General features: G+C 42.8%; 1 protein-coding gene and 1 non-coding gene across 3 annotated transcripts in view; one reads left to right on the top strand and one right to left on the bottom strand.

Moving 5' to 3' along the window:
- The window catches only part of Arpc2 (actin related protein 2/3 complex subunit 2), a 32,618-nt gene extending 12,516 nt beyond the window's left edge, over positions 1 to 20,102 (top strand). For both annotated transcript variants that reach the window (XM_057756336.1, XM_057756329.1), the window contains 7 exons: positions 4,239 to 4,284; positions 6,695 to 6,881; positions 8,271 to 8,364; positions 14,742 to 14,868; positions 15,794 to 15,894; positions 16,848 to 16,948; positions 19,632 to 20,102. In XM_057756336.1, the coding sequence (XP_057612319.1) occupies positions 4,239 to 4,284; positions 6,695 to 6,881; positions 8,271 to 8,364; positions 14,742 to 14,868; positions 15,794 to 15,894; positions 16,848 to 16,948; positions 19,632 to 19,656 (681 nt within the window). In that variant the 3' untranslated portion in view covers positions 19,657 to 20,102. The remainder of the gene's footprint in view (positions 1 to 4,238; positions 4,285 to 6,694; positions 6,882 to 8,270; positions 8,365 to 14,741; positions 14,869 to 15,793; positions 15,895 to 16,847; positions 16,949 to 19,631) is intronic.
- On the bottom strand, positions 11,179 to 11,282 carry LOC130870571 (U6 spliceosomal RNA). Its single transcript, XR_009056716.1, has one exon. It is a non-coding gene; the product is annotated as a U6 spliceosomal RNA (small nuclear RNA).
- Positions 20,103 to 20,700: the final 598 nt, after the last annotated feature.

Here is a 20,700-nt window from a genome sequence, read left to right as displayed (position 1 = left end):
AAATAGTTATGGTAACAATCAATAAGACAGGTTTTGTTCCATATTTAGAATCTTAATCAAGACAGGCATGTAATTTGGGGCTTATTAAACCTCATAATCTTGGTTTTCATTTTGAAGGTTGAAACGTAAGTTACTGCCTTACAGGTTTTTTGTTTGTTTGTTTTGTTGTTAGTATTTTTTAGAGCTGACCTTTCTAAGCATTTCTTCTTTATGACTAGGAGAAGTAAAAAGAAATGTCTAGGCCTTGTGCCCTGACTTTGGGTAGCTGGGTAGCTAGAGTAGGAGGTTTGGTTCCTGTTGAACTGCAGTTGCTCTGGGTAGAGCCATTTATGGAAGAAAGAAAATGCTGTTACACCAGCATGCACATTGTGGTTGCGTCTCAAAGCAGGAAGTATGACTCAGTTCCTGAATCAGTTTTCAAATAGCTTAGTTTAACAAACTAGGCTCTCCTTTATCTGCAACATGAAGATACAGCCATTTCTGTCTTTCTGAAAAGTGCTGCTTTTGAACACCAGATTTCTATAATAAAAGGCTGTTTTGTCAAGAAATCTGATCCAAAGCTGTAAATTTTTGCTCTAAAATCAGACTTAATGAACAGAATACTAAGAACTGTAGTTATGGTTCAGGTGCTTTTGATTTGCTCAGGGAAGAGAGGAAAGTAGGGAATGTGAAGTAATGTCATCAGAAGGGGAGGGCTGGTCTGCAGCTTACTCTTCCATCTTGTCCTTGGCCTGCTAGTGGAGTTCCGGAACACACTGCAGTTTTCATAGCTACCACACAGGCCAAAGAGCTCAAGTGGGTGGAGGAAGTAACATTTCCAATGTGGGAGCGGAGTAAGCAGTAAATGGCTCCCTAGGTGGGTTAAACAGTGACCAACCTGTGATAACCTCAGGAAGCTTGTTTTTTTCACAGGCCCTTTTTAAAGGCAGACCAATCTGGTGTTCAGGTAGGCAGATCTAATAGTTAAAAGTAGACAGGTTGCCTCTATTCTCTGGATGGTCAAAAAGAGGCACAAATTTAAAAGTGAATCATAATTGGAAGTGTAAGGGAACAGTGTGATCCAGTGGCACACGACTAGGATCCCAGCAATGGTGAGGTGGAGGCAGAAGGATCAAGAGTTCAAGGCCAATTTGGATTACATAGTGAGATTGGTCTCAGACACAAACACACAAAAACAAATTCTAGTGAAATAACAGAAAAATGTTCAAGGGCTTAAGAACAGACAAGGACCTTCAAAATAGCTCTGTGGATAAAAGCAATTGACGTGCAAACCTGATACTCTGAGTTCAGTCCCTGGGGCCATGGGGAAGGAGAGAACTTGATTTCCAAAAGTTGTCTTCTGACCTCCCCACTTGACACTAGCACTCACACACATGATGATAATAATAATAATAAATAAAAAATATTTTATAAAGAAAAAGCAAAGGAATTAAAAGTGGTAAAAACATGGCTGTAATTTCTTCATAGATTTCAGAAATATTCACTTGGTAAAACTGGAGCTAAACTAAACTAAAGGGGCTTTGATTTCCCCCCATGTCTGATACTCCCTTTTTTCTTCAAGTACTAATTCTTTAGGATTAAAGCTCAGGGAGCATGCCAGGCTCTTAGGAGAAGTGGTACAGGGAACACCTGAAGGTCAAAACTCCACGTGCCACCAACAAACTGTGACCTTGAGCCCTTCCTTTCCTTGCAGTTCCTCTTGTGCTGTGTGCTCACCAACTAGGAACTTACCTGGCATTGCTTGTTTTTTTCCCTTCATGTAAATGAGTGTGATCATGAATTCACACTCTTACCAAATTCTGTAGGTGAGGAATTTCTAAAGTGATCAAGTATAGGAACATTAGAAAATTACTCAGTGAACTATTTCCAGTCCTTAAAATATTTCTAAAGAATATTTGAGTCACTGCCCCTAGACGGGGGCACAGCTCCATGGTGAGGTGTTTACTAAGCATGCATAAAGCCCTGGGTTTGGTCTCTGGCATCACCAAGAAAAGGTTTGGGAGTGAATAACCTTTGTTTTTTGTTTTCTTTTTTTGTTTGTTTTGGGTGTTGGGGAGATTCGAATTGAATATAGATGTGATTTGTTGTTAATTTTTCTTTATTTTTTGCTATGTAGAAAGTTCATTAAATATAAGATGAAAAAGAACGTTCATATACCTTTGGACAGCCATTGACTGTCTCTGTATACAGGGTGGTTCTGGCTCTGAATACAGCAATAAGCCTGGCAAATCCTGCCGGCCATTCTGGAGCTGGACCCTAGTGCCTAGCTACAAAAACTCTGTTTTTCTTTTTTTTTTTTTTTTTGGTTTTTCGAGACAGGGTTTCTCTGTGGCTTTGGAGCCTGTCCTGGAACTAGCTCTTGTAGACCAGGCTGGTCTCGAATTCACAGAGATCCGCCTGCCTCTGCCTCCTGAGTGCTGGGATTAAAGGTGTGTGCCACCACCGCCCAGCTGTTTTTCTTTTCTTAAGTTATGTGTATGAGTATTTTGTCTGCATATCTATCTGTGCACTATATTTAAGGAGAGGGCATTAGGGCATTAGATCCCCTGGAACGGGAGGTATAGAAGGTTGTAAGCCACTTTGTAGATGCTGGGAATTGAACTGGGATCCTCTAGAAGAACAACCAATGCTCCTAACCACTGAACTGTCTCTCCAACTCTACCCTGAAATTCTTTTAAACGGCATGTGTAACTCTTAACCAACAAGATGAAAACTTGTTTTGCCTTTGTAATTTGATGACGGTGTAGCTGATACTCTGAGATACTGTAAACTATTAAAGAGTTATTTGTGGTTAGCCTTAGAACTTAGAACAGAATTTAGTGTTTTCCTGGGCACATACCTGGAATCTGCAAACTTGGGAGGTGGAGACAGGAGGATCCTCCTCAACTCTATAATAAAATCCAAACCAGCCTGAGCTATATGATACCTTATCTCCACAAAAGAGAAGCCTTGTTTTTTTGTTGTTGTTGTTGTTTTTTGTTTTTCTGCACTGCTGGGTTTTAAGTGTATTTTTTACTGGCTGTGGAGCAATAAAGTTTTTAGTGAAGGTTAGTAAATGAGTCCAGTTTGGGATTTTGTGTTTTAGGAGGTTACTTCTGTTTTATTTTTAGAGGTTTGAGACTTTTTCATTTTGGTTTTGAAACAGTCTCCAGTGTAGCCCAGGCTGGTCTCAAACTGGAGATCCTGCTTCAGCCTTATTGAGATTACAAGCTGCCCCATGTTCGTGTTCCAACTGTTAATGTCTGCTAAGCCTTGAAAAGCTCCTCAGATTGCTTGTGATTTTACTACATACTTTGTTTCTGTCTTTACATATCTCCTTCCCACTACTTAATGTGCTCCTTACACACTTAAGTAAACCTGGTTCCTTCCTAAGTAGGATGTCAGTTGAGGAAGATTTCAGCTGGTAGATAGTCACTCTGGCAGAGAAAAACGAGGGGAGTGTAGAGGTGCTTTTGTTTGTGCTCTACTTCCAAAAGCTGGAAAGTAGTCAGCAGAGTTAGGTGTCGGATGGTGAAATCCAGTTTGCTAGGACACCGTTGTTGGGCACACTGGTATTACTAGCTGACTGTGATTCTGTTATCCATTGTCCTTTGCAGGATATAACTATGAGCTAAGTTAGTTTAAAGCATACAGGATTAACACACTGACAGAAATCAGAGCCCAGAACTTGGTTTTTACCTTTTCATTCTCCTGAGTTAGGGTTCCAGCCCATGTTTAGTTCATAATTGATACAGTCTTTTGTCATAGCTGCATCTCTCTACTCTCAAAAAAGAAAGACTTGAGCCGGGCGGTGGTGACGCACACCTTTAATCCCAGCACTCGGGAAGCAGAGGCAGGCGGATCTCTGGGAGTTCGAGGTCAGCCTGGTCTAGCTAGTTCCGGGACGGGCACCAAAGCTACAGAGAAACCCTGTCTCGAAAAACCAAAGAGAGAGAGAGAGAGAGACAGAGACAGAGACAGAAAGACAGACTTGAGTGCAATGTAGAATCCGAAAAGAGAAAAAACGGGAGAGGTGTGCTCAGGTCTTTGAGAGACAACCCCGGAACTAACCTTTAGATTATAATCCAATTCTGTGAGAGATCTATTTAGTCACTTGAAAATTCACTTTCTCGTCTTGTTTGCAACCCACCAAATGAAAATTAAACATTGGTTTAGGAAGAGTTTATCACAAGTACTGTGTGTTTCAAAAATAATGAAATTGCCGTGGATTTTGAATTAACTTTTTTTTTCCTCTCCAGTTATTAAAGAGAGTATACGGGAGTTTCTTGGTAAACCCAGAATCAGGTATGTAGAAATGCTAGTGGCTATGGAATGATGGTAAACCATGTTTTGCTTGTATCAGGGCTTTTTTAGCTAGAGGATTTGGTTTAAATTATCATTCTGTAAAACACATCTGAAGGAGCCCAGTTCTCGAGTCAGTTCCCTCTGTATAAGTAGCTGTTAACGGGTTCTACCTTTTTCAGTGTGATACACAATGTCTTAAAAATCAGCAAGTGTGTTAGTAACACCCCAAAATATTTCTTCTAATCTTTTAGTCAGAGGAACCTCCTTTATTTGAGCAAGTACCCTTTGAATATACTCATAAAATGCTGTAGGGGCACTGGAGATACTGCTCAGTTTGTAAAGCAGTTGTCTGAAAAGCATGAGAGCCTAAGTTTGAACACCAGCGCCTAGTTTTAAAAAAATGTCAGTTGTAATCCCAGTTCTGGGGAGATCACCGGTGAGCATAGAGTTTGTTTGTAGCCAATCTAGTCTAATTGGTGAGCTCTAGATCTCAATGAGAGACCCCTTTTCAAAATACAGGATGGGGGTTGGTTTAGTGGTAAAGAACACTGATTGCTTTTCCAGGGGTCCCAGGTTTCAGTTCTCAGCACCAACATGGCAGTTCACTATCATTTGTAATCTCAAATTAAAATAAAAACCAGTGATTACTTTTTAAAATTTTGTCTAAGAAAAGATGAACAACTCCTGTGGAAACACCCCATATTGCACCCTAGTTTCCATTCATACACAAATAAATGGACAAGCATTGGTTCCCATTCAATAGCCCCTAGTAACAGTATAAACCATGTAAAAGTTGTATCTTATGTTTATTAGCTTATTTGGGCAGTTTTAGAAAGCACAGCCAGCCATATGGCATTGATTGTTCTTGTTTTTAATTTTTAAAAAGTGTTACTGTATATGTGTGTGCTTGGAGTGTGCACCATACCGTGCTTATGGAAACCAGAGGACAGCATATTGTAAGTTCTCCTTTCACCTGTGTGGAGGTTCTGGGACAAAGTGAAGCTATCGCAGGGTTTATAGCAAACATTTCAGCCTTAGCTGTCTCGCTGGCCCTTATTCTTACTGTGCATCCTCAGGATGTTCTGGTCCTATCTGAAGTCTTCACTTGAGGTCAGACATTAGCTATACTTTGCTTTTGATGTGGGCTCTGAGAAACAGCAAGCCTCAACTCTTTGTTGTTGTTTTTCACATTTCTTAAATTTGAATAGTGATTGTTATTTTTAATATTAACATGACAAAAATTAAGATTTAAACAGCCTTTCTTCTCAAGGAGGTAAATAGGGAAAATAGGGCCCAGGGAATAACTTTATTAGTGGTAATTAAATAATATAAAGGTTAGAGATATTTGGAGATGTGAGATCCATGTGGTTTTGGTAACATATTCCCATTAGTTACTGTTTTTAAATGATCCCCAGTGGTTTAAAGGTATTCTTGAGGAAACATGTATAGTCTTTGAAGTACCATTAATGACTTAATTAGCCCTTTTCCTGGCATTCATAGAAGACGGCAGGGTACTTTAGAGGTCAGTAGACATGATTCTCAGTCCTTGTTCTGGCCCACTTACTGATGACTTGGTCCATAAAGTCTGTAGATGTTTTAGAGATAGTTTTGTAGTATAGCCCAGGCTGTCCTGGAAGTCAAGACACCCACCCTGGTCTCTTGAGTACTGGCTTGCCCACCTACACCACCATGCCTAACTTAAATACTAAACTTGTGCCTAGTTTAATCTCTTCCCTCTACCTACTACAGCTTCAGCACCACCCCAGGCTCCCCACACCTTCCCTCCTACACAGATGAGGGCATTGTAGAGATTGGGCAGTTTTCCAAGGTCGTGTAGTGAGGCCAGAATATGAACTCACTTCAAGATAGAGAGCTCTATACCTGTGTGTCGTGGCATATTCAGCAAGGCGCTGCTTCTCTGAACCAGTTTTCCTTTCTAAATGAGGATAAACTTACCTGTCCTGACATCTTCAAAGAAACGCATGGAGGGGTCAAATGAAGTAGAATTCTGAAAACACTGAAAATACACAGTTATTCAGAGAGACACTATTAGGGAAGTATGTGTATTAAGAAGCAGATTTCTACCCTGCCCCCTACAAGGGTTTGCAGTGGTGTGGGGGGGATCGGATTTTCTTTCCAGAAAGCTTGCACCTGCTGACCATGTGGGTGCATATTAAACCATTGGAGAAAATACGTGACTTGTACAGCTTGAGTCATAGAGTCCCCTTCACAACTGTCTCTAGGGCCCTAAAGCTATCTATAAATATTTACATAATTTGGTATAAGGTAGAGATGGGGAGTTGCCTCTACACTGTTTACTTGAAAGATAAAGGTTTGATTTGGTTTTTTGTTTGTTTATTGTTTGTTTTTACATATAACTGATGGGTGATTTATTTTTTTCTCCCACCAGGATACAATGTTTCTTTGCTATATGACCTTGAAAATCTGCCTGCATCCAAGGATTCTATTGTGCATCAGGCTGGCATGTTGAAGCGAAATTGCTTTGCCTCTGTCTTTGAGAAATACTTCCAGTTCCAAGAAGAGGGCAAGGAAGGAGAGAACAGAGCGGTTATCCATTACCGGGACGATGAGACCATGTAAGCGTGGACTTCAGCTCCAGGCTGAGGGTGGCTTCTGTTTAGGTGGAAGCCCTACCGCCATCTATATATACCCAAAAATGTTGAGATGTTGGGGATCTCCAGCTAGGGGCCTCATTCTAACCTTCCTCCCCTGAGAAAATCTGCCAAAAATCAGCCCCTTGCTGAGGCTGCTCAAGACTGCATCTACAGGCTACCATATTTGCCAGGTGATTCCTCCTCTGCCTTCCCAAGGGTCGTCCAGGAGTTGTTTTGCTCTGCTCAGATTAAACTTGGATTTACTAATTCGGCCTGACTGACTTAATACCTTGGTGGTGGCGTTGCTACCAGGGGAATTTAAACTTTTCAGCCTCCATACACCACTGACTAAGAGAGACAGTGTCAACCAGATGAAAAGAAATCCTGTCTGTCCTTTAAGGCACTGATCTTTTGATGTTTTTATGTTTTTATTTTTTAGGATTACTAACTACTTTATGTGTGTTTGTATTTTATGATTGTGAGTTTTGTAGAATGGGAGTTGAACCATGCCCTCTGGAAGAGTAAGTAGCTAGTCAGTGCCCTTAACCAGTGAGTCATCTCTGCAGGCCCAAGGCACTACTTTTCTGAGTTCTCTTAAAGGAAATTCACAAGGGCTAGGGAGATACTCAGCCCTTCAGACTACTTACTGCCTTTCCAGAGGATCTAAGTTCAGTTCTCAACCCACTTGGCAACTCACAGTTGTCTGTAACTCCAATCCAGGGCATCTGATTTCCTCTTTGGGCACCAAGCACACATATGCACAGGTACACATATAAACAAAACACCTGTATATGAAATAAATTTAAGGATGGCCTAGGTAATCAGGCACCAGAGGTTGAGCATAAATGCTGGGGTTTTTTTTGTTGTTTGTTTGTTTTTGGTTTGGTTGGTTGGTTGGTTGGTTGGTTTTTTGGTTTTTGGAGGCAGGGTTTCTCTGGAACTTTTGACCCTGTCCTGGGGCTCATTCTGCAGACCAGTCTGTCCCTGAACTCATAGATCCAACTGTCTCTGCCTCCCAAGTGCAGGGATTAAAGGCTTATGCTACCACTACCTGGCTGTTACTGCAACTCTCTTAAGTTATCTGTGTACTATATATGGACCCTATCATATGTAAAGAAACTTTTTATAAATGAGTCACTAACTTAAGATACTATGTTATGCCTTATATGCAAGATTTAAAAGTCTAGTTTTGTTAATTCCACTTCCTTCTTGGGAATGCATTTACTACCCTGACTTTCTTGACTGGTCTCTGGCACACCTTTGTTTTATTGAGATTGAGACTTTGGACTTTACCCTTCTACTTCCCTTGCAGATAAAGTTATTGATAGAATCTTCTGATGCTGTACTTACTCCTGAGTTTGTTTCCCTCAGGTATGTTGAATCTAAAAAAGACAGAGTCACAGTAGTCTTCAGCACGGTGTTTAAGGATGACGACGATGTGGTCATTGGAAAGGTCTTCATGCAGGTATGGAGCAGAAGTCTTTAGGGGAAATTGTGCGGCAGGAAGTTATCTTTACACACCATGTACATAGCCATCATATGGAGTAGGGTTGTGTGTAGTTCAGTAGTAGAGCATTTGTCTAATATGTACAAGGTCCCTGGTTCAATCCCCAGTATCTGAGAAGATGATAACAGAACAACATACATGTACACCATAGTATAGACAAGACAAAGTTCTGTTAATGTTGGAACTTGAAGATGTAATAAACAACCCTGTCTTAGTTTGCTTCTTTGTTGTTATGATAAAACACTGTGTGATGGAGGAGGGTCTATGAGTTACTTTCATTGGTTAATAAAGAAACTGCCTTGGCCCTTTGATAGGACAGAAAATTAGGTAGGCGGAGTAAACAGAACAGAATGCTGGGTAGAAGGAAGTGAGGTCAGACACAATGGAGCCAGCCGCTAGGTCAGACATGCTGAATCTTTCCTGGTAAGCTACCATCTCGTGGTGCTACACAGATTACTAAATATGGGTTAAAGCAAGATGTGAGAATTAGCCAATAAGAGGCTGAAACTAATGGGCCAGGCAGTGTTTAAATGAATACAATTTGTGTGTTGTTATTTCGGGTGTAAAACTAGCCGTGCAGGAGCTGGGCGGGGTGAAAAGCAGGCCTGCTCGCCTCTTCACTACAACTGTGGCCAAAAAAAATCTCAAAGAGGAAAGGGTTTATTTCACCTTAGACTTCCAGGTCACAGTTCATCAGTGAAGGAAGTCCTGGAGCTCAAGAACATGAAAGCAGAAGTAAAACAGAAACCATGGAGGAGTGTTGCTTACTGGCTTGTTCCCTGTGGCTTGCTTGACCTGCTGCTTCCTTATACAACCCAGGACCAGGGTGACACCATGCACAGTGAGCTGGGTCCTCACATCAATTATTAATCAGGAAAATGCCCCACAGCCATGCCCAAAGGAGTCTAATGGAGGCAATTCCTCAGTTGAGGTTCCTTCTTCTCAGACATGTCTAGCTTTGTGTCAAGTTGACAAAACTAAACAGCACGGCCTCCACCAAACTTACATGAATGTTCTGTTTCTTCTTGATGGTTTTTCCGTTTTTCAGGACAAGGCAAGAGGGAGAATTAGTCTTGACTGGATATTAACTCTCCCTCGTTTCTGTGACAGAGCCCTTGATCTAAACATTTCCTTGTCTCTTATGTTTCCTCAGTTTTGTAACAAGGTCTGCTCTTGACTTGGTTTGGGTCCCTATCTTCAGAGTGGTGAATAATGATTTGCAAAGTAGGGATAACATGCAGGAGCTGGAGTTGTGGTTGACTGGCAGGAGAGCCCTGCCACAGTTTGAATGAGTCACCATAGATTGCCTCCTGCTTGGAAGGGTAATAGGACTTAGAAGAACATTTTGTCATTGGGATTCTGGTACAGTGGGACTCAGCATATTGTAGACCTTTGCGGCTGTGTCCTTTTGGCTGCTGGCCAGTCACTGGCTCTCGGACATGAGGTTATTGATCAGGAGGTATTCAGGCTGCTGCCTTCTGAAGAGGATCAACAGTCAGAATGTAATGTAAAGCTTTAATACATTTTCCTGTTCCCTGGTAGAATGATGAGTATTGTTTTGTTTTGGTTTTTAATTCGGAAGCAGCCAGGCTTGTGGCCCAGTCTCTAATCCAACCACTTAGATGCCTGAGACAAGAAGATTGCTGCAAGATGGCCTAGGCTACTGAGTAAGACCTTACCTCAAGTTTTTTTTTTTTCTTTTAAAGAAAATTTTAAAGCAGAATCTTTTTTTTTCTTTCTTTTAGAATAGACTTGAAATACTGCTGTGCTTAACACAGTGAGGCTTTGTGTACAAGCCTTCTACCTAGCGAGGAAAAACTTCAAAATGCCATCCGTGTTAATGGTATCCTTGTTAATGCTTTGTATTGGAACTGACTAATCAGAAACTCTTAACTTGGGGTCCCTTTGTGAAAAAGTGGAATGTTGACACTTTAGTATTTGATAGTACTGGACTTTATGAAGAAAAGGAGGGTATGCATATATGACTCTTAAAAATAAGCCCTTAGACAGACATTTCCTAATATTTTTCATCAGAATTAATGGGAATTAAATGCAGTAGTTAAGAAATTAGACTAAATCTAGGCTAGCAAACTAATCTTAAAGCTATAAATATAACTTTCAAGTATAAATATAGATTTGGCTGATTTAGGGATTGTGTGTGTCTGTAAACTTTTTTAAAAGTTTTGTTCCACTTGTTCCAGGAATATCCCAACTTGTTTTTAATATTTTAAACAAATCTTACCTTCTAGAGTACTGCAAGTCCGCTCTGTAAGGTTTTGTGGAGGCTCTTTTTTGTGGAGGGGGTATGAATTTAGACGACTCCTTCAAAGTGCATGTAGCAAGGCACTTACCTACATGAAAAGACAAGCCTATTGTAGTGGCTTTTGTTTGTGGTTCTCCCAGTGTTTCTAAATGAGTATTCCATGATGTGCAACCCATCTTCTCTGCTACCTTCTCCAGATCAGAGGCTAGGGTAATTTATGTTGAATAACCATAGAGACCAAAATAAATCACCCAAGATTTTTCCTGTGTCCAAGAAAAGTTAGTTTTGTTTTGTGTTACTTTTTTTTTCTTTTTTGCTTTGCTTTCTTAAAACGGGCAGCTTCTTAGCATGTAGCCCAGGGTATCCCAGAACTGTGTGTACAGGACTGCCCTCACATTTGGAGCAGTCCCTTTCCCCTGCCTCCCATGTGCTGGAATTACAGGGTCTGCCATCACAACTAGTAAATGCTTGTGTTAAGGCACACACTACGCTTCAGTGGGCGCAGTAAGAAAAACATGGAACACTCTAGGAATTTGCATGTCATCCTTGCGCATGGCCGTGCCGATCTTCTCTGTGTATTTCATTTGTAGTGTGTGTACACTCAGATGAGCACTTCTGTTTTTAGACTGCCTCACTATACAGCCCAGGCTGGCCAGTAACTTGTGATCCTCCTACCTTCGTCCTGCCCAACTTGACTTATACTTGATTTAAGATGCTCCCTTCATCATATACAGTTTATCCCCAGGATAATGTACTTTGTTGGAAGAAAGAAACAGTGCTGTTGGGCTTAGCAGCTAAAGTCACTTGCCACCAAGCTCAGTGGCCTGATTTGACTTCCATCCCAAGTTCCTACATAATGGAAGGAAAGAATCAACTTCCTAAAGTTGTCCTCTGATCTCCACACATGTGCAGTGGCACAGAGTAAATAGAATGTAATAAATATTTTTTTAAAGGAAATAGTGTGCTGGTGTTCAGCAGACATCCTATCAGAAAGAAGAAAGGGAAACAATCTGGTTGGTTTCTGTGCGACAGGTAGTAATAAAGACAGGGAGCTGTTTGCTGTTGCTATTTCAAGAGAAAGCAATGGAGAAGCAAAGACATCAAGTTATCTAAAGACTATTTCCCCCTGCAGAAACAGTGTTGACCAAATATGGGGGATGGCAGAGAGGAAGAGGAGGTGTCTTATGTAGCCAAGGATGACCTTGAATTCTTTGTTGTTTTGTTTTTGTTTTTCAGTTTTGTTTTCTTTGTGGGAGGTTTTTTGAGACATGGTCTTAGTATGTAACCCTGACTGTTCTGGAACTCTTTATATAGACCAGCTGACCTCAAACTCAGAGAATCTGCCCACCTCTGCCTCTTGAGTGCTGGGATTTAAGGTCTGCACCACCACACCAGGCTGATCTTGAATTCTTGATCTTTTTCCCAAGTGCTGACTTTACAGGCATATACCCTGTCTCCAAGTACCTTTCCTTTAGGGAATAAGATATGTTGGGAAGGGAGCTAACCTAACACATTGAAACTGTTTCTCTACTCCGTAACCCTGTAACAGCCAGGCAGGGTTATCTTCAGAGGCGGTGTATAAAACAGGAGTCCCACATGATCTGTACATTGCTTGGGATTTGATAATTAGTGTGTCGTGGCTGGGTTTTATTGCTATGAATAGACACCACAACCTCACAACTCTATATAAAGGAAGCCATTTAATTGGGACTGGCTTACAGTTTGGAGGTTTATCCATTATCCTTATAATAGGAGGCATGGTGGCAGGCAGGTAGTTGAGAGTTCCTATCTCTGTATCAGGTGTCAAAAGGGAAAGTGGGTGAGCCGCAGGGCCTGACTCGAGCTTCTGAAACTCCAAAACCCTCCCCCAGTGACACATTTCCCCCAATAATGCTGCTCCCTATGAGCCTGTGGGGGCCATTTTTATTCAAGCTACACACAGTGTGGGTTCTTCCTACTTGCAAATGAAAGCATAGTCCCTGTCCCTGCCTTCTTATTACAATGGTTCTGCATCAGCAGGGGTGTTTTCTTTTACTCAGGAGTACTATGCTGTCTTTGAAGGAAAGAGGAAAAGAAACAGGAATAAAGCCGAATCTTTAGCCTAAGGAACTCAGCCTGGCAGGGAAGCCAGGTGCCCTAATGAATAGTGATGTATCCTAGAAATGCTTCCAGTCGTCCCGACTGTTGGAGGCTGACTATAGAAGAGGCGGTACGTGAGCAGCAACAGGAGCCACACTTCCGATCATATGGCTGTGTGACCATGCTTTCAGTGTCTTAACCCTGACACTGTCCTTAGCTCTATGCAGCTGCCCTGTTTCAGAAGACACACTCAATCTACACATTGGATCTGATTCTTTTTTGTTTCTTAAGGGAGGGGTTTCTAAGGAGTGAATTCAAGGCCTTGCATTGTATTGCTGTCATTGCTGGGAATAAACTCTAAGGAGAAGGATGTCATATTCATTCATTGTATAGGAAAGCATGGGGACCTGGGGATTAAGCATAAGAGGTATGGCCTGTTTTGTTTTATATATATAGTTTGATAAGCACTGTGCTTTTGTTAAGGATTATGAGCTCTTTTATTTGGGGGAGGTTGTTTGGTTTGGTGTTTTGAGACAGCCTGTAAACTGAGACTAGGCTGGAACTGCCAGCGATGACCCTGAACTCTTGATCCTTTTCTCCACCTTCCGTGTTCTGAGATTATGAGCATGTGGCACTGCTCCTGGTTTACTAGAGTTTTGTTAGGGTTTGTTTTGGGGGGCATGTAATCCATGCTAGCCTAACTTGATTCTCCTTCCCTACCCAGCTTCTTTTACTCTGTCATCTTAAGCCCTCAGGGAGGGGTTAAATTTGTTTTAAAGTTTTGATTGATGAATTCTAAATAATAACAGATAAAAGATCTCTTAAACAGTACAATCAAAGGCCTAGCTTGGAAGAAAGAGATCAGGTGTGAGTGTACTGAAATTATTGGGGCTAGATGATCAGGAGTTAAAAGTCCTCCTCATCAACTGAAGATATGGCTAAGCCGTTAAAGGCTAGTCTCATAACCAAAAGTCTTTATCTATTTAGTGAGTTTAAAACCAGCCTAGCTACATGAAGCCCTGTCTCATGGTTGGGGTGAAGGGTCATGGGGAAAGAAAAGGAAGAAACTGGAAAGAAGGGGCAACCAAGAGAGTGGTGGGAAATTGTTCAATTTGTAAAGAGTTTTCTATGTGTGTTTGGAATTTAAAACTCCAGCTAAACCCTGGTACTCATCACCATGAAACTGGAAAGATTTCTTTAAAAAAAAAAATCCGTTGAGGGCCTGGTAAGCAGCAGTGCTTACGTTTTGTGTTTTGTCTTCTGAAGCAGTCTTCCCACTCTGACCTGACAGCCTTGAACTCAAGAACTCTTGCCGTGTTCAACGACCCAAAAAAAGGTGGGGGGGACTTGCACTGCAGTACTTTGTACCACAGTTGAAGACATGGTGTCACTCTGTAGTCTCCTTTTGAATCTTGAATGCAGTGGGAGCAACTGGCACTTGTAGCTGAGGTGGTTTTGTAGTTGTTGTTGTAGCTGAGGTGGTTTTGTAGTTGTTGTAGCTGAGGTGGTTTTGTAGTTGTTGTAGCTGAGGTGGTTTTGTAGTTGTTGTAGCTGAGGTGGCTTTGTAGTTGTTGTTGTAGCTGAGGTGGCTTTGTAGTTGTTGTAGCTGAGGTGGTTTGTAGTTGTAGTAGCTGAGGTGGTTTTGTAGTTGTTGTAGCTGAGGTGGTTTTGTAGTTGTTGTTGTAGCTGAGGTGGTTTTGTAGTTGTTGGTTTGGTTTGGTTTTTCGAGATGGGGTTTCTCTGTGTAACAGCTCTGGCTGTCTTGAAACTCACTTTGTAGACCAGAATGACTTTGCACTGACAGAGATCTGCCTGCCTCTGCCTCCTGAGGCTGGGATTAAAGACGTGTGTCACCAGTACTGGGCCTGTAGCTGAGGTTTGACAGTTAATTTTTAGTTATCCGCCGGTCCAGAGGACAACAAAGGTCTTAGCACATAGTATGGACAGACTGCCACTGAACTCACGTGAACTTTCTCTCACTGTGTCTCCACAGGAGTTCAAAGAAGGACGAAGAGCCAGCCACACAGCCCCCCAGGTCCTTTTTAGCCACAGGGAACCTCCTCTAGAGCTGAAAGACACAGATGCTGCCGTGGGTGACAACATTGGCTACATCACCTTCGGTGAGGCTGGAGAGGTAGTTCAGTGGTAGAGTGCTTGCCTAGACACACATGGCCCTGAGTTCAGTCCTCAGCGCTGCACAGAACAGCGTGTGGCAGTGCTTGGGTTTTTGCTTCTAATGTTCAGCCATGATTGGCTGACTCTTCTTTTCCACTAAAGATACCAAGCTTCACCGTGTTGGCCTTATGAGCTGGCTGATCGTGACAGCTGACAGCTCATTCCCATGCTGCAAAGCTGCAAAAATGTCTCCTTTAATTCACCTTTAAGCTAAAGGTGTAGCTGTCGCTGGTGAATACGTTTTTCGTCTACATTATTCTTGAAGTTGAGGTGTATCTTACAGTTATGGCGAGTCAGTTTCATGAACAGCAATACTTTCTTTATGGTACATGAGTCGTGGTAAACTTGGTAAACAATGCATTTCTTAGCCTGATGTTTACTTTTTTTTTTCCTTCAAGTCAGGGTAAACCGAGAACCAGAGTCCTACCTTTCTTATCAGCCTTTCCTTTTTGGCACAGTTGATAGACTCGGGGTTCTTGGTGTTAGAGAAACAAGCATGGTAAGAACTGGAACCCAAAGGCGGGTCTGCCCCAGTGCAGCGGTCTGAGCCTGTGGGCGGAAGCAGCTCCCCCTGCTGGACCTGCCGTATGTTTGGTTTTCATGATCAGGAGATGTGTATTCTTTGGAACCTAGTTTTACTGACAGTCTATACTTTATCACCACAGACCCAGGACAAACAGCTTTGTTCCTAAACAAAGCTGGATTCTAGAGTTCAGAATGGAGTCCAGATTTGGATGAGTGCCCAGGGTCATACCTGGTTTTTGTGCCATGTGCTTCACTATTGGCACTCATTGGCACTCCCTTGATTGTGTTGTCTATGATGGTAGCACACATGCCACCTCTAATGCCTTGTTTGTTTGTCCTGCTCAGTGCTCTTTCCTCGCCACACCAATGCCACTGCTCGAGACAACACCATCAACCTGATCCACACGTTCCGGGACTATCTGCATTACCACATTAAGTGCTCTAAGGTGAGGAGGCACCAGCATCTCTACCAGGCTGTTAATTCTCAGTAGACACTTCCACATGGGGTTGAGAGGGGAGAGAGAGAGCACTTAGCAATTAAGAGTACTTACTGCTCTTTCAAAGGACCCAGGTTCAGTATCCATTGCCCATGTCAGCTCACAACCATATGTAACTCCAGTTCCCAAGGACCCTTCTGGCCTCCATGGATACATACATATGTGCATAAAATCATTCAGTCACATGTATACTAAATTTTTTAAAAAATCTTTTAAAAGTTCCAAAGGTCTTAAGAAATTACCTCTGGGTATCTCTTGGTATAGCCAGCAGTAGAGCACTTGCCTCAGTTTGGCCCCCACAGTAAGAGAGAAATGGGCCGGGCGGTGGTGGCACACGCCTTTAATCCCAGCACTCAGGAGGCAGAGGCAGATGGATCTCTGTAAGGTCGAGGCCAACCTGGTCTACAAGAGCTAGTTCCAGGGGGCTGGAGAGATGGCTCAGAGGTTAAGAGCATTGCCTGCTCTTCCAAAGGTCCTGAGTTCAATTCCCAGCAACCACATGGTGGCTCACAATCATCTGTAATGGGATCTGGTGCCCTCTTCTGGCCTGTAGGCATACACACACACAGAATATTGTATACATAATAAATAAATAAATAAATTTTAAAAAGGGAAAAAAAAATAGCTAGTTCCAGGACAGGCTCTCCAATGCTACAGTAAAACCCTGTCTCGAAAAAAAACAAAAGAGAGAGAGAGAGATATCAATGACCCCTCCCTTTCTCCTCATCCTGCCTGTAGTAGAAGGGTGAGTCTATATCTCATATATCATATTATTGCCTAACCATCCCACTCTCTCCCTCCCTTACATGCTCCTCAACATACCCCATGGCTTATCCCAATGAATGCAAAGCTATTTTTCTAGAACATGAACCTGTTTCAGTTCCTCCTGTGTTTGCTCTTAGGCCTATATTCATACACGAATGCGAGCAAAAACATCTGACTTCCTTAAGGTGCTCAACCGTGCCCGCCCAGATGCCGAGAAAAAAGAAATGAAAACAATCACGTAAGTAGTTAGAACCACCTTCCCACCTCAGCTCAGCAAGAAGCAGCAGGTCTTGATGCCTGCAGCCAGGTGACCGAAGAGGCCAGCAGGGCCAGGCCTAGAGCCACCAAAGGGAAAGGGAAAGAAAAAGGGCTTGGCGCACATGGGATCAGGAAGAGTTCTCTGTTCCAGTGTTTGCAAGCTACAAGAATGACAGTTAGGGAAGCAAAACACAGGGCTTTTGTTGTTGTTTTTACTAAGAATATGTTCTCTATGGGCTTAAATTTTCAAAGGCGAATCTCTTCTTCCGTATTCCTGGAAAAGTAAGTCAGCCACTTGAGGACATTTAGTATCTGAAAAGACCTGGAGTCAGCACCTAGTGTTCTTTCTACTGGTCCTGCTCTCAGCAGGAAAGGTGTACAGGGCCAAGGCTGCCTTCGTCAGGGAGAAAGATGACAAGCAGAGCAGTAAGGACCAAAGACCAACATGGCATAAGACCTATAGAGCTCACTCTAGTGTAGGTGGCAATCTGAACACCTTCAGCGCCTTCTGGCATGTGCTGCTGTACCAACTTAGACTCCATTGGCATTTGAAGGCTCAACTGAATACTGAGAAATGGTAAGCGTTTTTCAGTAACGGAAACATCAGGCTTTTCTGTGTGCTTGCTTGGTGGGAAGTCTCTTCTGACTTTCTCTGCTGCCACCTACAGCCTAAAGGTGGTGCTCCATCTGACCTCCCTGGAGAGATCACATCAGATGCCATGTCATGGTGTGACAGCTGCATGGCATATCTAAAAAATGCAAAGCTGTAGAAGAGGTGGACAAGTAAGGTTATGCCCAGAGAGGTCTGCAGTTTTTCCTGTCCCTCCTTTCCACCAGCGCCATTGTGTGACCTGGAATAGAAGGCAAACTTGCTCTGGTGATGTGTCAGAACCACCTGTGGCATGAACCTGTAGTCCCAGCTGCTGAGGCTGTTGGGGACTGAAGGAGGTAGAAAAGTTGAGGCTGGCCTGAGTAATATTTGCAAGCTCTTGTCTCCAGATTCAAACAGGTGGGCTGGGAGGTGGCTTAGTTGGTGAAATGGCTGCTGTGCAAGCATGAGGACTTGAGTTTGGATATCCATCATCCATGTATGAGCTAGGCATGGTGACACATGCTTGTAACCCTACCACAGGTGGATTGCAGGAGCTCTCGGGCCAGCCAGTCTAAGCAGTCAGCGAGTTCCAGGTTCAATGAGAATCCCTGTTTTAAAAAATAAGATGAAGAATCAGGCATGGTGGCACACACCTTTAATCCCTGGACTCACTTGGAAGGCAGAGGTATGGCCTCAGTGATTTCAAGGCCAACCTGGTTTAATCGCAAGTTCCAGGTCATTCAGAGCTATGAAATGGGACCTTGCCTCCAAAAAATAAAAAAATAAAAGAAAGTGCCCAATTGAAGAAAATATACATTGCTGACTTCTGGCCTTCACACAGAGACACAGATAAAAAACAAGCAAAGAAAAACCAGACAGAAACGTCAAAGAGTGGGATGTTAAAATAGTCCTGGGACTGCTTGCACCACTTGGTTCTGTGGCTGGCACGTGCTCCTGGTGATTGCTGCCAGATTGGACAGAAAGGGGCAGGAATTGATCCCTGCCTTGATGAGGAACCTAAGGAAAGATGGGTCCTTTACAGGAATAAGTTCAGTTGTTCAAAAGCCTGCTAAATGTAGACAAATTAATGCAGGCCTGCTATAGGTATGGTTCTGAGCCTTGCCTGTGAAGTTGCCTGTGGAGTCAGCATTCTGCAGTACTTTGCTTATCTTGTGGGGAAAAGACCATCAAATAGTTTGATTGAGGATAGGCAGTAAACATGGAGAGCTGCTTTTGCTCTTTTCTATAGTTCTCAGTTCTCTATTCCAGGCTAGTTTACCGAATACCCTTGGAGTAGGTACCATTTGCAGGCTCTTTAGGCATCTAGTATCCCTCTGGGGATTTACTGTGTAGAAGAGGACACCATAGCTCAGACACTCAGAACCAGCCAAGTGTTCTCTGAGCCAGAGTGTAACTTAGAACATGACAGCAGAAACGTTTTTAACCTTTAACTTTTGAAGTTCTTTTTTTTTTTTTTTTTTTTTTTTTGAGACAGAGTTGCACTCTTGGCTAGCCTGGAATTTACAGAGATCCACCTTCCTCTGCCTCCTAGGTGCTGGGATTAACAGCATATACTACCACACCTGGCAAATGGTTTAAGTTTTTTAAGATGGCTTTGAATTTCCTACCTCCTGTTGAAAGGTTAAGGAATTGTTACCTCAGTGAGATCAACTGGGTCGGCTAAGCTATCTGAAAGCTAGAGAAAAGTGGGCGTGGTGGCACTCAGGAGGCAGAGGCAGACCTAGTGTACATAGCTAGTTCTAGGCCATCCAGGGCCACATAATAAGACACCATCTTAAAAAAAAAATACAATTTTCCCATCTCCTGGCAACATCCAGTGCCCTTAAGGGCTTTTGCATGGTGTTATTTAGTATTGAGTCAGAAGTAGTGAAGCCATTCTGTGAAAGCTGAATCTTGACTGAGACTTGTGGCACCAGCGCCTTTGATTGAAGACTCTCTGCTCCTTGTAGTTACTGGGTATCCCTTGGGCATTCCACCGCAGGTCTAGAGCATAGGGTTTGGAAGGAAAGGACATCTGGAACAGGTCTTCACACTGTCTCTGCTTTTGAAGGGGGAAGACATTTTCGTCCCGCTAACGCTTGGGAACTGAGGAGGAAGCTCTGTTGATGGAAGGCTGGACCGCTTGCTACTGGATAATCGTAGCCCTTCATGTTGCACCTCTCCAGGTTCTTAAGGGATTCTCCGTTTGGGTTCCATTTTGTACGAGTTTGGCAAATAACCTGCAGAAACGAGCTGTGCTTGCAAGGACTTCATAGTTCCCAAGAATTTAAGAGAAAAAAATTTCCACTTGATCAACTTAATTCCCTTTTATTTTTCCCTCCCTCACTCCCCTTCCTTTTCCCCTTTTCCAAGCTGTTTGCTTTGCAATATGTTACTGGTAATGAGTTGCAGATAATGCAATCTTAACTTGTTTTCTTCTAAGTATTTGAGTTCAAAACTCCTGTATCTAAAGAAATACGGTTGGGGTCATTAATAAAGAAAATCTTTCTATCTTACTTGAGGATTTGCTGGGTTTCTGGACTGAGTCCAAAAGAGAAAAGGGTGGCCCTGCGCTGCCCTTGAACCAGCAAGCTCACATAGTCTGGAGCCTGTCTTCACTGCAGGGAGGAAGGGCTGGTTGGTAAACCGGAAACTTGTTTGTTTGCGTCTCATTTTATTCATCTCACTCTGTAGCCCATGTTGGCCTCGACCTCTCCAGCATGCCTCAGCTTTCTGAGTTCTGGGATTTTAAGAATGAGCCACCTTTGTTTTGTTGTTGTTTATTTGAACATGTTTCCTGCATTGTAAAGCTTGGTTGCCGATACCACCCAGCTGAAACTCCCTTAGAGTGACAAAATGTTTTCTGGGGCTGGGGGATGTGTTTCAGTTGATAGAATGCTTACCTAACCTTTCACGAATCCCTTGGTTCAATCCCCAGCACCATATAAACTAGGTTTGGTGGTGCACACCTTTAAATATTTTTATTTTGTCAGGTAGTGGTGGTGCACACCTTTAATCCCAGCACTTGGGAGGCAGAGGTAGGCCTCTGTAGTTCAAGGTCAGCCTGGTCTAGAGTGAGTACCAGAACAGACTCCAAAGCTATAGAGAAACCCTGTCTTGGGGGGGGCGGGGGGATGTGT

This window comes from Chionomys nivalis, chromosome 2 (assembly GCF_950005125.1).
Source record: "Chionomys nivalis chromosome 2, mChiNiv1.1, whole genome shotgun sequence".
Lineage (NCBI taxonomy): Eukaryota > Metazoa > Chordata > Mammalia > Rodentia > Cricetidae > Chionomys > Chionomys nivalis.
Note: the sequence above shows the minus strand (reverse complement) of the source record. Positions and strands in the feature narration are given on the sequence as shown.